General features: G+C 48.7%; 1 protein-coding gene across 1 annotated transcript in view; it reads right to left on the bottom strand.

The window, feature by feature from the left end:
- The window catches only part of LOC107122450, a 95848-nt gene extending 82312 nt beyond the window's left edge, over positions 1-13536 (bottom strand). The window contains 5 exon segments of the mRNA XM_015425552.1: positions 1368-2028; positions 2197-2752; positions 5978-6089; positions 7432-7782; positions 13492-13536. Of these exon segments, the coding sequence (XP_015281038.1) occupies positions 1368-2028; positions 2197-2752; positions 5978-6089; positions 7432-7782; positions 13492-13536 (1725 nt within the window).
- Between the last annotated feature and the right edge of the window lie 8577 nt (positions 13537-22113).

The following is a 22113-nucleotide window of genomic DNA, read 5'->3' as shown; positions in this document are numbered from 1 at the left end:
TTCCCCCTCTCTGGGTCCGGTTTGGGTCAGAGTCGAACACCTGCTTGGCATGTAGGAAGTCCTAGTTTTGATCCCATCTTCTCCAGTTGGAAGGATGAGGAAGACCGAGGGTCTAACTCAGTAAAAGAAGAAGAAGAGGAGATTGGATGTATACCCCACCGTTCACTACCCAAGGGAATCTCAGAGCGGCTTACAAACTCCTTTCCCTTCCCCTCCCTACAACAGACACCCTGTGAGGTAGGTGGGGCTGAGAGAGCTCTTTCAAGAACTGCCCTTTCAAGGAGAGCTCTTGTCAGAACCATGGCTTGCCCAAGATCATCCAGCAGGTGCAAGTGGAGGAGTGGGGAATCAAACGTGGTTCTCCCAGATTAGAGTCCGCGCACTTAACCACTACACCAAACTGGCTCTCATATAGGGAGGGGGGCATGCCTCAGGGCAGAGCCTCCACTTGGCAAGCAGAAGGTTCCAGGTTCAACCCCCAGCATTTCCAGCTAAAAGGAGCAGGTGTCCTGAAAGACCTCCACCTGAGACACTGGAGAGCTGCTAAAGACCTTGATGGACTAATGGTTTGATTCAGTATAAGGCAACTGCTTGTGCTCATTCTGGGGGCTTCAGGTCCACCAGACAAAAGCATTAGTTCGGTGCACGGCACAAAATGTATTGAGTTCTCTGCCACCAGATGTGGTGATGGTCCGTAGCTTAAAAGGGGAATCACACTAACTTAAAAGCGATTAGACACTTTCATAGAAAACTGTTCTGTTGGCTGTTATTTGTAAGAGCTAAATAGAACTTCCATGTTCAAGGGCAGTGTACCTCTAAATATCAGTACCCGTGTGGGGAAAGGCAAACAACAAGGGAAAGGTGTTGCCTTCTTGCCATACTTGTGGGCTTTTCAAAAGCATCTGATTGGTCATCATGGGAATCAGGATGCTGTATTAGATGAACCCCCAAGCCTTAACCAGCTGGGCTCTTTTTACGTCCTTTCGGTTTCACCATCTTTGTTCTAGCAATACACTCAGCTAGGACACACAGTAGCTTCTGACTGTCATTCTAATCTAAACCATCTGGGGTGGACGGGAAAACATGTAAGCTAAAAGTTTGCAACCCAGTAAAACAGGCTGGATAAAGACGTATCTCTCCCTACAGCTACCCCACTGCAATTTGCCTGTCTTGTTCCTTAAATCATTCCCAGACTGTTAGTCACGATATCTGCATGCTGTTCTCTAGCACTGTATGTAAGGCAACTAACTCATTTTTTCTAAAGCTATCTATGTTCCTCATTGAAGCCAGCATGTGACAAGGGGGTCTCTATGCTGCAGCAGCCCATAACTTGCTCCACCCTTTGTATTTTATCCATTATTTTCCATGTGGATTTTTTGGTGATTGATGAGGTTTGAGCTGTTCAGGAAACTTTTCCCGCAGTCCAGGCATTTGAATGGCCTCTCCCCCGTGTGGATTCTCTCATGGGTCATGAGGGAGGTCCTCGCCCGGAATGCTTTCCCGCACACCGAGCATTCGTACGGCCTTTCTCCTGTGTGGATTCTCTGGTGGGTGATCAGGTGTGCTTTATAACTGAATGCTTTCTCGCAGACCACACACTTAAAGGGCCTCTCCCCTGTGTGGACTCTCTTGTGTGTGCTAAGGCGTGAACTCACACTGAAGCTTTTCCCACACTCCAGACACTTGTATGGCTTCTCACCTGTGTGGATTCTCTCATGGCTCACCACCTCCGAACTGCGGCAGAACCTTTTCCCACAGAAGGAGCACTGGTACGGCTTGTCTCCGGCGTGGGCCCTCTCGTGGATAATGAGGTCTGTGCTCACACAAAAGCGTTTCCCACACTGCAGGCACTGGAAGGGCCTCTCCCCCGTGTGGATCCTCTGGTGTTTCTTCAGATGAGACTTCATGCTGAAGCTCTTCTCGCACTCAGTGCATTTGTACGGTCTGTCCCCCAGGTGGCTTCTCTGATGGTTAAGGAGGTCTCGTTTTTGGTAGAAGCCTTTGCTGCATTCAGAGCACTGGTACGGTCTCTCTCCCTTGTGAGTCCAGAAATGTGCGAAAAGGCCTGAGGTGTCACTGAAGCTGAGGCCACAGACCGAGCACTGGCAGCGTTTCTCCCCGGTGTGCATTCTCTGGTGGATGAGCAGGCCGGCCTTCTGACAGAATCTCATCCCACACTCTAAGCACTCGTAGGGCTTCTCCCCTGTGTGTGTTCGGTAGTGCCGCTTCAGGGCTGAGCTGACGGTGAAGCACTTTCCGCAGTGAGTACACTGGTGTGGTTTCTCTCCTGTGTGTGTCCTCTTGTGGGCACTCAGACTGGAGCTCACGCTGAAGCTCTTCCCACAGTCTGAGCACTGGTACGGCTTCTCGCCAGTGTGAGTCCTCTCATGGGCTTTCAGGCCTGATCTCACGTTGAAGCTTTTCCCACAGTCCAAACATTTATACCGTTTCTCTCCTGCGTCCACTCTCGGAGGCCTCCTGAGAGCTGGGTTCAGGGCAAATATGTGCCCAACCACAGGACTTCTTTTCTGGTTCTCACCCTTCTGGAGTACCTGTTTGCCTGTGTTTTGGAGGAGCTCACGAAAGTTCACCTCTGAACAGCTTTCTTCCTCACATGGAAGGTCCTGTTGACTCTCAGGGGCTGTTCCCGGCTTGAAACACCCGACAGCTTTTCCCACAATGATTTCCAAAGGGGTTTCTGCTTGATCAGAACTTTTCAGATCAATAATTTCCTCCAGTTTCCTGTCATCTGCTGAAATGAAGAGAGACTCATTACTTACTATTTATTATATTTAGTTACAGTCAGCCTTCTTATGGAGACTCAAAGAGGATTGCAAAATGAGAAATATAATGCAGTGAAGAAAAACAGTACAAGACAACCCATAAAAACACAACAAGTGGGTTACAAAAATTAGGAAACGATGCAGTGCAAACAATATAATAGGCACCCCTCCATCCTATGCCATAAACGAAAACTTTCCCCCCTTTATGAAAGCTCTCCTTGGCCAATTCTATTTAATGTCCCCTTTGTAAAATTGCCTTCTGACATAATGTGTATTAGATCAGTAATTAAGGCCATAAAAATGAAGAAGAAGAAGAGAAGAGATTGGATTTATACCCCGCCCTTCACTTGGAGTCTCAGAGCGGCTTACAAACTCCTTTCCCTTCCCCTTCCCCACAACAGACACCCTGTGAGGTAGGCGGGGCTGAGGGAGCTCTTGACAGAAACTGCTCTTTTTCAAGGACAGCTGTGCCAGAGCTAGTGACTGACCCAAGGTCACATCAGCAGGTGCAAGTGGAGGAGTGGGGAATCAAACCTGGTTCTCCCAGATTAGAGTCCGCACACTTAACCACTACACCAAACTGGCTCTCACCTAGTGTGGTGTAGCGGCTGGAATATCGAACTGGGATCTGGGAGATGAAGGTTCAAATCCCCACTCCGCCATGAAAGGTCGCTGACTGACCTTGGTCCAGTCACACACTCTCAGCCTAACCTCCCCCACTGGATACTCTGACTTGGATAGCCCAGGCTAGCCCGATCTCATCAGATCTCAGAAGCTAAGCAGGGTTGGCCTTTGGAAGGGCGACCTCCGAGCAATACTGGGGGCATGAGACAGAAGCAAGCAACGGCAAACCGCCCCTTTTGGTGTAGTGGTTAGGAGCCAGTTTGGTGTAGTGGTTAAGAGCGGCGGACTCTAATCTGGGAGAACCCGGTTTGATTCCCCACTCCTCCACATGCAGCTTCTAGTGTGACCTTGGGTCAGTCACAATTTCTCTCAGAGCTGCTCTCTCAAGAAAGTTCTCAAGAGAGCTCTCTCAGCCCCACCTACCTCACAGGCAATGCTCACTCTAAGATGTTTTTGTGAGCAAAAATTCTACTTTGCGAGCGACTGGCATTAAAGTTGGGAGCGGGCAATTTGGCTACGCGTAAATTAGCTTGCTCCGGAGCCCTCCTTCCTGAGCGTGAGCCGGAGGCTAAAAAACTGTGAGCTAGCTCACACTAACTCAGCTTAGAGGGAACACTGCTCACAGGGTGTCTGTTGTGGGGAGGGGAAGGGAGAGGAGTTTGTAAACCGCTCTGAGAACTCCTTTGGGTAGTGAAGGGCGGCGTTTCAATCCAATCTCCTCCTCCTCCCCCTCCTGTGTGAGAAATTCTGTCAAGTGGCAACCCGTAGGGTTTTCAAGGCAAGAGAATGACTGAGGCGGTTTGCCACTGACTAACTCTGCATAGTGACCCTTGCTGGTCTCCCGTCCAAATCCTAACCAGGGCCAACCCTGCTTAGCTTCCAAGATCTGATGAGATTAGGCTAGCCTGGGCCAACCAGGTCGGGGTTTACTGCCACAGACAGCCTTTAAAAGAGGAACCTCCATTGGAGGATATTTGCTTGGCTCTGTCAGATCTGTACCAAGCCTCTGTGCCTTCTGAAGGCGCCACCCTGCAAAAGAGCAGGATCGACCGCTGCCCATACCCAGGCATTCCCTGTTGCAGTTTCCACTTAGGGGAAGTCCTGCTTGAGGAGGTCAGGAAGGCCTCCTATTATCACTGGGCAGTTATGACCACTTTCCAATGAAAAGCCGTGTAGACCAGCATTAGGAGAGAAGAAGCAGAGTTGGATTTATACCCCCCCCACCCTTCACTCGGGAGTCTCAGAGCAGCTTACAATCTCCTTCTCTTCCCCTCCCCACAACAGACACCCTGTGAGGTAGGTGGGGCTGAGAGAGCTCTGACAGGAACTGCTCCTGAGAGAACAGCTCTGAGAGAACTCGTGACTGACCCAAGGTCACACCAGCAGCTGCATGTGGAGGAGTGGGGAATCAAGCCCAGTTCTCCAGATTAGATTCCATCACTCGTAACCACTACACCAAACATAAGAACATAAGAAGCTATGTTGGATCAGGCCAATGGCCCATCCAGTCCAACACTCTGTGTCACGTAGTGGCCAAAACCCAGGTGCCATCAGGAGGTCCGCCAGTAGGGTCAGAACTCCAGAAGCCCTCCCACTATTGCTCCCCAAGCACCAAGAATACAGAGCATCACTGCCCCCAAACATAGTGTTCCATCTATATTTTGTGGCCACCACCACTTCCTATGGCAGTGAATTCCATGTGTTAACAACACTTTGGCTGACGAAGTACTTCCTTTTATCTGTTCTAAACCTATTGCTCATTAATTTAATTGAGTACCCATGAGTTCTTGTATTGTGAGAAAGAAGAAGAGATTGGATTTATACCTCGCCCTTCACTACCCAAAGAAGTCTCAGAGTGGCTTACAATCTCCTTTCCCTTCCCCTCCCCACAACAGACACCCTGTGAGGTAGGTTGGGGCTGAGAGAGCTCTTTAGAGGACTGCTCATGAGAGAGCAGCTCTAAGAGAACTTTCACTTGCCCAAGGTCGCCCAGCAGCTTTATGTGCAGGAATGGGGAATCAAACCTGGTTCTCCCAGATTAGAATCCGCGCTCCGAACCACTACACCAAACTGGGAGAAAAATATTTCTTTCTCTGCCTTCTGTATCTCATGCATAATTCTGTAAACCTCTGTCATGTCACCCCTCAACTGCCACTTCCCCAAGTTAAAGAGCCCTAACCTCTTAACTTTTCTTCATAGGAAAGGTGTTCCATCCCCTTAACTATTTTAGTTGCCCTTTTCTGCACGTTTCCCAATGCTGTGATACCTTTTTTCAGAAGCGGTGACCAGAACCGTACACGCCATTCCAAATGAGGTCACCCCGTAGATTTACAGAGCAGCATTATGGCTGATTTCTTTTCAGTTGCCTTCCTAATAATCCCCAGCACAGCACTTACCTTTTTTATTGCAGTCACACACTTGAGTCGACATCTTCAGTGAGTTATCTACCATAACTCCAAGATCTCTCTCCTGGTCAGTTACCACCAGTTCGGACCCCATTACCGTATATTTATGTGAATGTGCATTCAAGTATATGCACTGCTGCTGTTTCCCAAACTAACTGGTCTTACCTTGTACGTTCTCATTCCTGTCAGTTTCCTGTTTGACCAAAGAGGCCAGCAGCCCAGCATCCAGCGGAACTTTCTCTTCCTTGTGAAGATCCATAATCTCTTTGGAATGGCCCTAAAAAAGAGCATGGAGTTGGATTCAAAAGAATGTGAAGAATGATGTTTTTAAGGTGGCAATGGAGGGTGGGTGAGCTCTTGTCATGTCCTGCACAGCCCAAACTCTTTGGACCTTTAAAGTTCTAAGGAGCACGGGTTGCCAACAGGCCTGGAGAAAAATGTCTCACCCTTTTAATGGGAAGGTTACTTAGCTTGTGAAAAGCTTCAGTAGTATGTTACCATGCATGAAGCCTCTGTCAAAGGGACAGGAACTTTTCCTCCAGGCCTGTTGGCAACACATAACCAAGCTGTGAGATCTGTGATTAAGGTCACAGAGGTGTTTTTTAGAGGGAAAGAAAGGATTAATACTGTAGTGCCCGTGAGATTTATGTGTGTGGGCTCGGGGACTGGGGTTATCTCTTCTCCCCACAAAGCGTGTTCCCAATGTGCCTCTCTCTCCTGTGCGCACAACACACACACATGCCCACACACACTAGAACTACTGTTCTTTCCCACAGGGGAAATCGTATGAGCAAGTGTTTCCACTACAGATCAAACAGCAAGGGAATGTCATTTTTAAAGCCTGCGGCAGCCAGATTTGGCTCAGGAGGGTGGCATGAAGAGATTGGATTTATACCCCACCCTTCACTACCCAAAGGAGTCTCAGAGCGGCTTACAATCCCTTTCCCTTCTCCTCCCCACAACAGATGCCCTGTGAGGTAGGTGGGGCTGAGAGAGCTCTCTCGAGGACTGCCCATGAGATAACAGCTCTGAAAGAACTTATGACTGACGTAAGGTCACACCAGCAGCTGCATGTGGAGGAGTGGGGAATCAAACCCAGTTCTCCCAGATTAGAGTCCATGCTCTTAACCTCTGCACCAAACTGGCTCTGAGTACAGGAAGGGCTCCTACATGTCCTCCATGCAGGTCTGTTAAGACAGTTTGGTGTAGTGGTTAAGAGCGTGGACTCTAATCTGGGAGAACCGGGTTTGATCCCCCACTCCTCCACATGCAGCCAACTGGGTGACCTTGGGTCAGTCACAAGTTATTTCAGAGCTGTTCTCTCAGGAGTAGTTCTCGAGAGAGCTCTCTCAGCCCCACCTACCTCACAGGGTATCTGTTGTGGGGAGGGGAAGACAAGGAGATTGTAAGCCGCTCCGAGACTCTAAGTGAAGGGCGAGGTATAAGTCCAGTCTCTTCTTTTTCTGAAACAACTTTGGTGGGGTTTTATTTACCTAAATTTGGAGCTGCCCATGAACTCTTCTAAGCACAGAGCCCAGACCAGACTCATTAAGAAATGTGTAAGAAATGTGTAATCCCCCCTCTGGATGATTCCAATGTTACTCTGTCTCTCTTCTCACCTGTTTCTCCTCTTTCTCGGACTCTAGCTGCATTTGCAGGAACTCCTCAGCCAGGGTCACGGCTTGGATACAGCTCTCTGGGTCCTGTTCCCTCACCCAGCCCTGGACTTCTGCCGGAAGGACAGTCAGGAACTGTTCCAGGGTGACCAGCTCCAGGATCTGGGCCTTGTTGCAGCTCTCTGGCTCCAGCCACTGGCGGCAGAGATCCCAGAGATGGCGGCAAACTCTGCGGGGTCCCTCAGCCTCCTGGTACTGGAACTGCCTGAAGCGCTGGCGCCGCATTTCTTTTCCGAGGACATCTTCCTGAAGAGTGTCGTCTTCTATATCCCCATAGACTTCCAGGCTGTAAGTCTGTGGAGATTCTCCACAGACAGAAAGTGGGAGTCTAGTTCTGCCCTCTTCTTTACAGCATGAGCTCTCAACTGCTGTCCAGAAAGTGTCCAGAAATCCCTTTTTATCATCCTGGGACTCGAAAGGGTTCTGGTTTCCAGGCCGCAATTTGGTAGGGAGTACCTGGGCCTGGAGAACCGGGAGGAGCTCCTTATCTCTTCTCTTCTTGAAAGAAATGGTTTTTCTGGAGCTTTCTGATAGGTTGACTTTTTTTGTGAGGCCCACCAAATCCTTCCATTCCATCTTTCTTCCTGGGTGCTTCCAGCGCAGTCTGTAAGTGGCCACGATCCCTGTTGCTCGTCAGCCTTTTTGTCTCCCACAACCAGCAAGGATTGACCACACAGTTATAGTCTTTCAGGATCACATGGGAGGCATTTCCTCCCCACGGCCATTTTGATTAGATCAATTCAAAAGAAAGAACAAGGCCCCAAGTAGTCTTGTGGTGACAGTCTGGGCGTGTCGTGAAGGTTACAAAAACAGAACTGTGGTATAACTCTGCAGGGGGGGGGGGAATCAGAAGGGGTATTTCTAACGATACAGTAGGAAAAATCGGTTTATTTGAGAAATTTAGTGGCCAAATTTTGAACCCGTGTCCTTTGTCAAGGATAATAAAAGGCACATACATATCAAGATGGAATATTTTCTCCTGTTTTCATTTCAAATGTACCAAATCTCTACAAAAATAATTTTTCACAATTTTTATTAATTTATTTATAGTCCACCTTTCTCACGGGGACTCAAGGAGCATTACACATAGTGAGTCAGTAGGTATGTCAGCCTCCAGGTGGGACCTAGGGATGCCCTGGAATTACAGCTCATTCCCAGACTACGGAGATCAGTTCCCCTGGAGAAAATGGATGCTTTGGTGGGTGGATTATATGGCATTGTGCCCCATTGAGGTCCCTGTCCTCCCCAGACTCCATCCTCAAATCTCCAGGCGGTTCCCAACCTAGATCTGGCAACCCTACCTCCCCAATCCCCCACTGGTGGCCAGGGGAGACCAGGCAACCCTATGAGAAAGTACAATCAACAAAATGGGACATTCAATAAATGAAGGAGGAGGAGGAGGAGACTGGATTTATACCCTGCCCTTCACTCAGAGTGTCTTACAATCTCCTTTCCCTTCCCCTCCCCACAACAGACACCCTGTGAGGTAGGTGAGGCTGAGAGAGCTCTCTCGAGAACTGTCCTTGAGAGAACAGCTCTGAAAGAACTTATGACTGACCCAAGGTCACACCAGCAGCTGTACGTGGGGGGGTTGTGGGGAATCAAACCTGGTTCTCCAAGATTAGAGTCCGCACTCCTAAACACTACACCAAACTGATAGAAGTCTGAACCAACGAGAAATTTAAAAGATTGACTCAAAGCATAGCATAAGTATTAACATGACACATTAAATGGTGCAAAAATGACATAATAGGATTCCACTTACCATAAGCTGTAAACGGCAATATAGACCACAGTCTATAATCATTTATCCAAGTAAATTTGTTAACCGTTTTGTACAGTGCACACCCCTATTACCTGTGCCACAAGGCCCTCTTGAGTAATTCAGTTTTGCATCCTTTGTGAAAGGCCAGGAGACCGGGAGCCTTCCTGACCTTCTGGGGCAGGCCACTCCATAAGGTGGGATTCACAACGGAAAAAGCACACGTATGGGCAGTTCTTGATTTTGCCCCGTTTGCAAGTTGGCACCTGCATATTCTGTACTATGACATTTGTCCATGCTAACAGCATGGTTTTGCCAGATGATATTGTACCTAACTAACCGCCCCACCTGCATGTAATATTTGAGGAAATACATTTCAATGTATGTGAAGAAGCGTGCACATGCTGAGTCTCTGTTCTCCCATGTACAGAGGGTTGAGCTTGGTCTTTCTTGGGGGTGCTGCTGGACTCCCAATTTCATGCTCACATCTTTGTTGACTTTTTCATTGATGTGCTAATTTGCTGCCCTCCGTCGATCCTACCGGCCACCCATTCCAATTTCAGCTCTGTACAGGTGTAGTGGTTAAGTGTGCAGACTCTAATCTGGGAGAACCGGGTTTGATTCCCCACTCCTCCACTTGCAGCTGCTGGATGAACTTGGGCAAGCCATAGTTCTGGCAGAGCTGTTCCCTCAAGGACAGTTCCGGAAAGGGGGCAGAAAGTGGCGGCGTTTGAGCAGATTGCTGGTGTTCAGTCGCTCGCTTAACAGAGTAGTCGGAGAGTGATTCAGCAAGAACACAACTTTATTCTTCAACTCGAACACAACTCCAACACGGATCAACATCTGATAGTCAGAACAGGTTTTACATTGCAGCTGTCCTGCTTTTAAACATTCCCGGCTAATATAGCCACACCCACTGTACACATATCAACCTATGAGGTTGCCAAGATAATGTCCAATCACATTCATTCCCGCTCAGGGAGTTTGCTTGAAGTGATTGGCTTGTTACTTCCTGGGCTAGCAATTCTATTGGATGGATTTGGATCCTAGCCCAGGACGAAGCTCAACATTACATTTCAGTTAGATGTTTCACAACATTGCATTCAAGGCAGCTTTGAATACATTACAGCTGGTTTCAACTAGCACAATGCCAGACTGTTAAAGGCATTAGAGCTAATGAACTTTTAAAGACTTAAATAAACTTTCCCCAAAATATAAACAATGTCTTATCGGGCTGAAAAGATGGCGGCGAAAGCAAAGATTCAACAAGGAACTGCCAGCTCAGCACGTCCGGTTTTCAAACCGGAAGCGAACTTTGACTTTCCAGGCATGCTGGATATGGCATTGCGACCTCTGGTGGCACAGATGACTAACGTCAACAAGACCTTGGAGTCTTTACAAAAACAGCTAAAAGAGTCTAATAAAAGAACAGAAGAAGTGGCAAACAAGACAAAAGCAATTGATCAAAGACTGGAAGTTGTGGAAAAAGAAAGATCTTCAGATAAAACTCAACTTTCGCAGCTACAAATGGAAAAAGCTTCATATGTGCTGAGATTTCAAACCTGAGAAAACAAACCTGAGAATCTAAAAGAAATCCTTAGCGAAGTGCTCACACCAGTGACAGGGATCAAGGCGGAAGTACTACAAAGCGAAATGGATATGGCCTATTGGACATATTCAGAATTTATTAAGAAAAAAACCCTGCCTGGTGAAATATATGTCAGATTCTCTAAGAGATCCATAAGAGATACAATACTGAAAGCAACATCCGGGACTGCACTGAAAATCAAAGAAGAAGAGATCAGAATCCTAAAAGACATTCCATTTGAGATAAGGAAGAAGAGGAAATTATACAAGAACCTAACCACTTATCTACAGGATAAGTCCACCACCTACAGATGGATATTACCTGAAGGTTTGATGTTCAGCTATAAAGGCAAAAAAGAAAAGATTGACTCTCTTATTAAAGCGAAGCAGTTTTTGGAAGGACAGCAAGATTCAGAAAAAGACAAGAAGAACACAGAGGAAGAAGAAGAAGAAGAAGAAGGAGAAGTGGATCGCTCGCAGGGGTTGGGAAGTCATGAAACATCCACAGATGGCAGTTCAGAAGTTGAATCCGAATAAGAACTCGGAGAGGCAGAACCCAAACCACCTCGGGACTATAAAAGCAAGAAGAAAGGTTAAAAAAATAGCTTGAATCTAAGAAGAAAATATTACATTACAAATTCTTGCATTGTTAATAGCTTTAACTTTATGCATATTGAAACATCAGAATGAGATTTTTATTCTTAACGTGAAGAGAAAAACTTTGACTTAAGATAATAATAATTATGATATATGGTCACTGTGTAGCTGTAATTTTAGTTAGTGTGTAGTTTGTTAGATTGTATGTAGAAAATAAAAATAAAAAGTATATATGTATTAAAAAGGGACAGTTCTGAGAAGAGCTCTCTCAGCCCCACTTACCTCACAGGGTGTCTGTTGTGGGGAGGGGAAGGGAAAGGCGTTTGTGAGTGAAGGGCGGGGTATAAATCCAATCTCCTCCTCCTCCTTCTCTGAGTGGCCTCTCCTAACGGCTTACCCCCCTCTTTCCCCCTGTAACTAGCTTTTGAGATTTCATTCCTGTTTTGCCTGAAGAAGTGTGTTTTGCATATGAAAGCTTACACTTTGAATAAAACTTTCTTGGTCTCAAAGGTGCCACTTGACTCAAACTTTCTTCTTCGGCTTCTTGCTGCTTCTGACCAACATGGCTACCCCACCTGAATGTACCTAATATGAGTCTGACTTAGCCTTCAGTTCCTCGCATTTGGGAATGGTTCAAAAACCATTCAAAAACCCTGCTGGTTCCACACGTATGGCAATTCCTTGTGGTTACACCATGTTCAGGGATAAGCACTGTCCGTGTGCTCAGAAACCTCAAATCTCCACTCACCATGTAACCCAACGGGTGACTCTGGGCCAGACAAGTTGCAAAAGCAGGACAACCCTATTGGTCCACACAAAGTCCTCCAGAACAAAAATCTGTCATCTGACAGACCAAATTAGCACAAAACACCAGGCGAGCTTTCAGGCCCACCAGGACTCTTTTAAGACTTAAGAAGACAGAAGGGCGGGAAGCAGATGTGTCAGCCCGGGGTGTGAAAGTCTAATCTTGCCCTGGCTTCTCCTGTGAGATGCCAGCAGGTTATTAACTTTATTGCTGTGGTATAGGGTATAGGAGCTGCGGTGGCTCAAGTGGTTAAGACGCTGAACTGCAGGCTGTGGAAGGTCAGTAGTTCAGCAGTTCGAGACCCGGGTGCCGCATGACGGAGTGAGCTCCCATCTCTAGTTCCAGCTCCTGCCAACCTAGCAGTTCGAAAGCAAGAAATTGCAAGTAGATAAATAGGTACCACTTTGGTGGGAAGGTAACAGCGTTCCGTGTGCCTTGGTGTTTAGTCATGCCGGCCACATGACCACGGAAACGTCTTCGGACAGCGCTGGCTCTTTGGCTGTGAAACGGAGATGAGCACTGCAACCCTAGAGTCAGATTCGACTGGCTTTCGAGCAAGGGAACCTTTACCTTTATAGGGTTTCAGCTCATCTTCTGGGCTGGGAAGCTTTGTTCCACCAGGCACTGTTCCTTTGTTCTTTCACTGAAATACAGGAACCATCCCAAATCCATCCACTATCCTCCCATAGATCAGTTAAGATGCACAGAAGCAATTAAATTAGAGTCAGTGAGCCCATCAGCATCTAACATAATGGTTAGCACAACAGAATATTAAAGACCTGCACCTAAGACATCTGCTTCCCCCGCCCCTCTTCCCTTTTTAAATGTCTGTAACATCTGCCTAACAAAGGGTACTGATGATTCGAAAGCTAGTACCATGGTCTGTGTCATTTTGGTGTAGTTGTTAGCCATTCAGTCCTGTCCAACTGGTGTCCCAGTTACTATATAATACTAATACTTTTATCACTATGTGGATTTTGTTTTCTGACAGGCTGATCTCCTAGAATTGCTGGGCCAGGAAGAGCTTTTAGCTGCACACAAAATTTCAGAAAAGGGGCCTGGATTGCAAAACTATGGAGGGGGTGGTGGTGGGGATGCAGGCATTGTGGAAAGTGTTTCAAACCAGCACAACAGTTGCAAAGACCAACTGCAAATGCAACACCCAGTTTCCAATTGGGGGGGTCCTTTACCCCCCTCCCTAATCCTCAGTTCCATCCCTTCCCCTACCCTCTTTCAACATCAAAAGACTCACCTTTCCGGCTTCTCGCTTCAAAGCGCTACTGGCTAGGTCATTCATCCCAACCTCCTTGGATTTTCTCTCTCTCTCTCCTTTTGACTCCCCACCAACAGGAAAAGGGGTCTGAAACATAACCCTTTACACACACCCTTCTTCACATTTCCCCCTGCCTCTCTAGGAAGCAGAGCTCTGTCCATTTAAACCTGAGAAGGGAAAAGCAAAAAAAAAAAAGTAAAAGGAGCAGCCTAGATTTTCTCTCTCTCTCTCTCTCTCTCTCTCCCTTCTCCCCTTCATTGCCCATCTTATGCAAAACAGAGTTGCTAACAGGCAGAAATTGTCCTGTCCCTTTACTAGAGGCTTAATGAAAAAAGGGGGGAGGGGAAGCGAGGGGATGCTATTTAGCTCAGTTCCATGAAAAACTTCACAGGCCCATTTCCCCACATTTCTCTGTTAGAGGCTGTGCTGACTATAGGGTGAGGGGGGGGGAGGCTGTAAAGCAACTGCCTTCTTAGGGATGCCAGCCTCCAGGTGGGATCTGGGAATCAGTGTTCCCTCTAAGCTCAGTTAGTGTGAGCTGGCTCACAGTTTTTTTAGCCCCCGGCTCACACATTTTTCTCTTCGTTCAGAAAGGATGGCCCCAGAGCAATGTTCCCTCTAAGGTATGGAGTCTTGTGAGCAAAAATTCTACTTTGTGAGCTACTGGCGTTAAAGTTGTGAGCGAGCCATTTGGCTGCTGCATCAATTAGTTTGCTCTGGAGCCATCCCTTCCTGAGCTGAGACAAAAATGTGTGAGCCGGAGCCTAAAAAACTGTGAGCTAGCTCACACTAACTCAGCTTAGAGGGAACACTGCCACAGCAAACTGATTTATGCAGGAGCCAAATCGACCGCTCGCAACTTTAATGCCAGTCGCTCACGAAGGAGAATTTTTGCTCAGAAGACTCCACGGCTTAGAGGGAGCCTTGCTGGGGATCCCCTGGAATTACAGCTCATCTCCAGAATAAAGAGATCCGTTTCCCTGGTGAAAATGGATGCTTGGGAGGGTGGACTCTATGGCACTTTGCCCCACTGAGGTGGTCCCTGTCCTCCCCAGGCTCCATCCCCAAATCTCCAGGAGTTTCCTAGTCTGGATCTGGCAACCCCACCCCCCATCCCCTGCTGGTGGCCCCGGGAGGACCTGGGAACCCTGTACCTTCTGGGCTGAAGAATATCCAATCCCCCCCCCCTGGCTTCTCCTATAGATTCTTTATGCCTGCCCTCAATCGAACAGAAAGGGGGACACAAGCTTTAAATAAAAGACTGGTAGCGTGTAAGCAACGTGCTTCCTGAAGGTCTTTTATCTGAAAACCTGCCAGACCAAGGCTGTGGGGTAAACAGAGATCACGTTTTCTTGGATATTTGACTCGACAGACAAAACATAAGAATATCAGAAGAGCCCTGCTGGATCAGACCCGTGGTCCATCTCGTCCAGCATCCTGTCTCACACAGCGACCAACCAGTTCCCCTGGAGGGCCAATGACAGGGCAGAGAGGCCAAGGCCTTCCCCTGATGCTGCCTCCTGGCCCTGGGATTCAGAGGATTAGTGCCTCTGAATGGGGAAGTTCCCCTCATAAGATCATAAGAAGAGACGCCAATGTTGGATCAGGCCAAAGGCCCATCCAACACTCTGTGTCACACAGTGGCCAGAAATACCAGGTGCCATCAGGAGGTCCACCAGTGGGGCCAGGACATTAGAAGCCCTCCCACTATTGCCCCCCCAAGCACCAAGAATACAGAGCATCACTTGCCCCATAGTCCCTATCTATAACTTGTGGCTAATAGCCACTGATGGACCTCTGCTTCATATCATATATTCTAATAGCCAACAGAGGGCACCGTGCGGATACTTAGATTGAGGGAAAGAAAGCTCCGTGGGCCTCAGACTCTTCTCCTACAGACCCAGCATGCTTCCATTATGTGCAGAAAAATCGAAAAAGTGACAAAATCGCTCCAGGGATGACTGAATTCCCCCCAAAACCCTTTGAAATGGGCTCTGCAGGGCTCTGCTTCAGACACCAACGGTGAGAGAGAGGTTAGAACGTTGGGGGGGGGGGAGAAGAGGCTTCTAACTGCTCTGTGGGGGAAGGGCCCTTTTGCCAGGCCTCCGTTGGCCTTTCAGGGAGGGAGGGAGCCTTGGGGCCTGGCCTGGGGAGTCCCTAGAGGTTTTGAGGTGGGATTGGGGAAGGGAGAGGCCTCAACTGGGTATAATGCCACAGAGTCCACCTTTTAAAACAGTCATTTTCTCCAGGGAGACAGATCTCTGCTGCCTTGAGTTCAGTTGTAAGTCTGGGGGGGGTTGTTCCTTCAGGCCCCACTTAGAGGTTGCCAAGCCTGGGCCTGCCAGCACTTTAGGGTTGCCAGGTCCCCCCCGGCCACCGACAGGGGATTCTGGATAAGGTTGCCAGGTCCAGGCTGGGACACTCCTGGAGATTTGGGGGTGGAGCCTGGGGAGGACAGGGACCTCAGTGGGGTACAATGTCACAGAGTCCACCCTCCAAAGCATCCATTTTCTCCATGGGAAGTTATCTCTGTAGTCTGGAAATGAGCAGGAATTACAGGGGATCCCCAGGTCCCACCTGGAGGCTGGCATCCCTCGGCAGCACCCTCTGGGTGACTTGATACCACCTGATTTGCATGACAAGTAGGCCCAGCTGCTTGCTACTCTTCATCAGCAGCCACCCTATGAAAGCTGGGTTGTTGTGCAGATAAAAAGTAGGAGAGAATAATGTAAGCTGTTTTGGTCCCCACTGTGGAGAAAAACTGTAATTTTCCTAGGTAGAGGCTGTGGGGGAGGGGTGTGGAGATGGAAAGTTGCAGACAGAGAGGCAGATAAAGGTAGGTTGGCTGTTGGGTGGGAAGGAAATTGTGTTGCCAACTCCAGGTTGGGAAATTCCTGGACATTTGTGGGGTGTAGACTGGGGAGGGTGGGATTGGAGGAGGGAAGGAACTACAGATCAGTATAATGCCATAGCTGGAGGAGAAAAAGAAAAGGGGGGCAGAAGGGAGAAAGAGAGTGAGACAGGTAGAGGGAGACAGGAGGAAGCAAAGGTGTGAGGAACAGGATAACCATTCCGCAAGTTTCTTGCGGGTCTCCACTTGTACTTATCTAATTCCCTTTTGAAGCCGTCCATGCTTGTAGCTGCTCAGTCACCATGGCTAGCAACCATGAACAGACTTCTCCATGAATCTAATTCCCTTCTAAAGCTGTTTATTCCTGAAGCCATCACTACATCCTCTGGCAGTGAATTCCACATTTGAATCGCTCTCTGCGTAAAGAAGTATTTCATTTTGTGCACCCTGAATCGACAAAATTCAGCTTCAGTGGAGTTGAACAAAAAATGGTTCATTTAACAGCCAAATGGCTCGCTCACAACTTTAGTGCCAGTAGCTCACAAAGTAGAATTTTTGCTCACAAGACTCCACAGCTTAGAGGGAGCATTGCCCCTGAGGGAAGATTTGATTCTCCTTTCTCTGGACACGTTACCTCAGCAGGTTCTTTTCTCTCACAGAGCACCTTTCCACAGAGCCTATACAGACCAATTAGGAATTATGGGCCCTTAACAGGTTGCTTATTTGTCACACACAAAAAAGCTTTCTTCCCTAAGCTGACCCCCAAACCCTAACTAAAAACAGGTTTGCCAACCTCCATGTGAGGGCTGGAGAACTCTTGGAATTACAACTGATCTCCAGATTACATCAATCACTTGTCATTTATTTATTTATTTTAAACATTTATTCTGCTCTCCTGGGGAAAATGGCTGGTTTGGAAGTTGGGCTATATAGTATTATACCCAACCAAGGTCCCTCCCCTCCCTAAACCCCTGTCTCCCAGACTTATGGGATCTGAAAGCAACATGCATCAAGTTTATCCACAGTGAACATAAGAACATAAGAAGTGCCCTGCTGGATCAGACCAGTGGTCCATCCAGTCCAGCATCCTGTCTCACACAGTGGCCACCCAGTTCCTCTGGATGGCCAGCAACAGGGCACAGAGGTATAAGTGCTTAGAGCAGAGGATGAGGGCAAATTATTTCTTTACTTGATTTATACCCAGCCTCAGGGGTTATTTCCTGCGGGAGCGCACAGGATCGGAGCTCCGGCAGTAAGGAGCCCAGGGGGCGGGCACATGCAACAAGCGCACGTGTGCATCACCCGGAAGTGACATCGCATGCTGGGGGTGGGGCGACGCCATTTGAGGGGAAAACAAAGAGTTTCCCCCTCAAATGGCGTGGCTCCGCCCCCAGCGTCCGATGTCACTTCTGGGTGATGCGGACGCGGTGCGCATGCATAGCGCGCGCGCACGAAGAGGACGCCGGCCGGGAGCCCCCCACTCCCGGCCAATTTTGATTTGGCAACCCTACCCCACCCCCGCCTTCAGGTACAAGCTCTCCCTCCTCTGTGAGGACAGATCTGTGCGTTCCCCCCCCCCAATAGCTAGCATTCCAAAACAGTCCAGTGGAGCCTGAGCGGTGGGTGTTGCCTTCTGACACACTTCCAGTGGTCAGGGGGTGTGGCATATGCAAATAAGTTATGCTAATAAGTTATGCTAATGAGCTCCTGCACCTCTTTTTCTACGAAATGACCCCTGCCCAGCCTTTCTTCCCAATGGGGACCCAAAGAGGCTCGCATCGACCACCTTTCCTCTACTTTATTCTTATGACAATCCTGTGAGGTAGGTTTGGCTGAGAAGGTGTGACTGGCCCCAGGTGAGGAAGAGTGAGGATTCAAACCCGGGCTCTCCCAGATCTTAGTCTGACGCCCTAAGCACTTCACCACACTGGCTCTTGAATTTGGAGCAGAGGGTGGACCATGTCACTTATCCAGTAAGGTCCTGAGGGGAACTCCACCCTGGAGGCCAAGAACAGGCATAGTCGAGACACAAGCTCGGGTGGCCAACCTCCAGGTGGTACCTAGAAATCTATCTCCTGATGACCAGGATCAGTTTCCCTGGAAGAAAATGGCTGCTTTGGAAGGTAGACAATAAAATATTATACCTTCTGAGGTCTCTCCCTTCTCCAAACCCCCTCAGGCTCCAGCCCCGAAATCTCCAAGTATTTCCCAACCCAGAGCTGGCAACCCAGCAGTTCCACCAGCATCGTAGGAATCTCTGAATTCCAACCCTCCAGAAACAACAGCAATCAGAGTCAGCTTGCCAGTGGCCCCCTCCTGCGCCGGTAACAGTAGGGATGCCAACCTCCAGGTGAGGCCTGGGGATCTCCCAGAATTACAGCTCATCTCCACACTACAGAGATCGGTTCTCCTGGAGAAAATGGATGCTTTGGAGAGTGGAATCTCTGGCATTGTACCCCACTGAGATTCTTGTTCTCCCCAGGGTCCATCCCCAAATATCTAAGAGTTTCCCAACCTTTTATTTATCATTCGATTTCTAGGCCGCCCTCCCTGCTAGCGGGCTCAGGGCTGCTAACATCAGGGTACGCATGCCAGATACATAAAAACAAGATAAAAACACGATTTCAATATTACAAAGTAAAGTGCTTCAAGACGATCGCAGATAGTCTTCAATTTCAGATGGTATCCAGAGGATATTCAGTCAGATCTCCACTCAGTGGTATCCACACACCATAGTGCTACAGTTCGATCGTCACAGGGTCACTCCCATACCCCGCTGTTTCCAAACTCGTTGTTGATGGTGGTAGTGGCGGCTCCTACTCAAAAGCCTGGCGGAAGAGCTCCGTCTTGCAGGCCCTGCGGAACTGTGCAAGGTCCCGCAGGACCCTGATCTCCTCCGGGAGCTCATTCCACCAGGTAGGAGCCGCCACCGAGAAGGCCTTGGCCCTAGTCACAGCAAGCCTTGCTTCCTTGGGGCCTGGAATCGCCAGCAGATGTTGCGTCCCTGACCGTAGTGCCCTGGCAACCTGGGTCTGGCAACCCTGGGTAGCAGTGGGTGAACTCATAGTCATCCATTGCTGAGTGGCCCTGAGATTGTTGGCTTGTTCCAGGCCCCTTCAAGCTGCCCAGTGCCTCTGACTTGGATCAAAGGGAAGAAGGAGATTTGGGGAGCCATGAACTGACTGGAAATGAAGCACCAGATACTAAATCCAGGAGAATGAAGCTGGAAACATGTTTCTGATGGGGTTGCCAAGCTCCCAGGTGGAGTCTAGAGGTCTCCCGGAATTACAGCTGACCTTCAGATGACAGAATTCAGTCCTCCTGGAGAAAATGTCTGCTTTGGAAGGTGGACTCTATGGGAGTGTACCCACTAAGATCCCTTTCCAGGCTATCCCCCCCCCCCCAAACCTCAAGGAATTTCCCATCCCAGAGCTGGCAATCCTATCTGTTATTTTCGGCAGTGGCTTATAATGCCCCAGAGCCAGTTTGGTGTAGTGGTTAGAAGCGTGGACTCTAATCTGGGAGAACCGAGTTTGATTCCCCACTTCTCCACATGCAGCTGCTGGTGTGACCTCGGGTCAGTCACAAGTTCTCTCACACCTGTTCTCTCAGGAGCAGTCCTCGAAAGAGCTCTCTCAGCCCCACCTACCTCACAGGGTGTCTGTTGTGGGGAGAGGGAGGGAAAGGAGATTCTAAGCCGCTCTGAGACTCCTTCAAGTAGTGAAGGGCGGCGTAGAAATCCAATCTCCTCTTCTTCTACAGTCCCTCCTCCAAGGCAGCCTCTCTCTCCAGGGGAACTGATCTCTGTAGTCTGGAGAGCACGTATAATTCCAAGAGATCACCAGCCCCCAACTAGAGGTTGGCAACCAAATGATATAGCTGCTCCCGCATACTGTTGGTTTGTCATTAGGGTTACCCACCTTTAGGTGGTGAGTGGAGATCTGGAATTACAACCAATGTTCCCTCTAAGCTGTGGAGTCCTGTGAGCAAAAATTCTGCTTTGTGAGCGACTGGCATCAAAGTTGTGAGCGAGCTACTTGGCTACTGCATAAATTAGTTTGCTCTGGAGCCCTCCTTCCTGAGCTAAGACAAAAATCTGTGAGCTGGAGGCTAAAAAACTGTGAGCTGGCTCACACTAACTCAGCTTAGAGGGAACACTGATTACAACTAATTTCTAGGCGACAGAGATCAGTTCAGTTGGAGAAAAGTGCAGCTTTGGAAGGCGGACTCTATGACATTCTACCCCAGTGAAGTCCCCCCCCCCAAAAAAAAACCCCCTCACCGTCTGCAGACTCCGCCCCCAAAATCTCCAGGTGTTTCCCAACCCAGAGCTGGCGACCCTACCACCAGACCCTACTCGTCCTTGCGCTTCCTCACTTCGAACTACAATTCCCAGAAGCCCTTGCTTACCCCACGGGTGTCATCCACCGGCTTGTGGTTTCTTTGTGCCAAGCCGAGAAGATTTGTAGCAAAGCCAAGAGGGAACCCCGAAGTAAGGACCAGGACGAGGAGACGCAGAGAAAGAAGGGGGAGGGGGGGCAAGATCAGCAGCGCCTCCTTTGCAAAAACTTGATTTACCGCCAACAAGGATCCTCAGCTGGCGAGAAGTGGAGCCTGGATTCCTAGAAGGGAGCGGCGCCGTTGGGACAAGCCCCTTCCTGTTTTGTCTCCTCCCCGGGAAAAGTCGCTCTTCGGAGTGGAGTTTTGCCCCAGGAGTGGCTGCGGCTTTGGGGGTCTGGAAAGACATTCACTGCTTTTTAAAGGGGGGAAATATCTGGGTGAGTTGAGAAAAGCAACACGTGCAGTTCAGTCTCTGGCTGGGAAGGGCGGGAGGGTGGTGAAGGACCCTTGAATTTGGGAGCTGGCTTGTTTCAGAGTCATGGGGGAGGGGGGAAACCTCACTCTTTACGGGCCAGTTTATACATTCCACAAAATCAAGTGGTATCGCCTTCCCTGGAGCTGCACCACTTTGCCTTGCGGGTGGGGCGTTCGCATAACTTGAATGCCCCGCAGCAGGTGGGAAAGTTCTCTGCACCTAGAAAACTAGCAAGAAGCGTGCAGGCTAGCGTCTTCCCTGAGATGCTAGTTTTCTGTGTGTGGGGAGTGGGTTTTAAAAAAAAAATCTGTACATTCCTACCCAGCTCATTCCGAAGTCATGTTGTCCAGGGAAAGTTTCCCCTCGATTCTGCTGATTGACTCTAAAAGGCAAAACTTAGGGGGAGTTTAGTCCTCCTGGAGGGGAATTCCCCAACCCTCACGCTGAAATAATCACTGGTCATGGCAGAGAAGCACTTTTGAGGAATTTGCAAAAAAAAAAAAAAAAAAGAGTGTAATTTCAGAGTTTTCTTTTGAGAGGGTCTTAATCAGGAAATGGGATCTGGGGGTGAGGTTGGGGGCTACATAAGAGAGGAAGATGGAGATGCCCTTCCATAATACAGCAACAAGATTTTCCAAAGGGGTGAGGAAAGATGTCACATTTTAAGGCGGGAAGATGTGGGTAACTTTTAAGTGCAGCTAGAGCATTTTGCAGATTGGCTGAATCCCAAGAGATTTGTTTTCAAGGCAGCAGACCTGCACTTAAATCATTTCTGCGACCCTGAACATATGACATCTCTTTTCTCTCTGAGCTTCATTAATCTGCCATATTGTAGCAAAGAGACTGGATTCCCTGCTCCAAACCCCAGATATCTGGGTGTGGCAAAGAAACTGGATTCTCTAGTCTGAATTCAGGTGATTCCAAAAGTTTCCTT

This window comes from Gekko japonicus, unplaced genomic scaffold, assembly GCF_001447785.1.
Source record: "Gekko japonicus isolate JY-2015 unplaced genomic scaffold, Gekko_japonicus_V1.1 scaffold729, whole genome shotgun sequence".
In the NCBI taxonomy this organism is placed as follows: domain Eukaryota; kingdom Metazoa; phylum Chordata; class Lepidosauria; order Squamata; family Gekkonidae; genus Gekko; species Gekko japonicus.
Note: the sequence above shows the minus strand (reverse complement) of the source record. Positions and strands in the feature narration are given on the sequence as shown.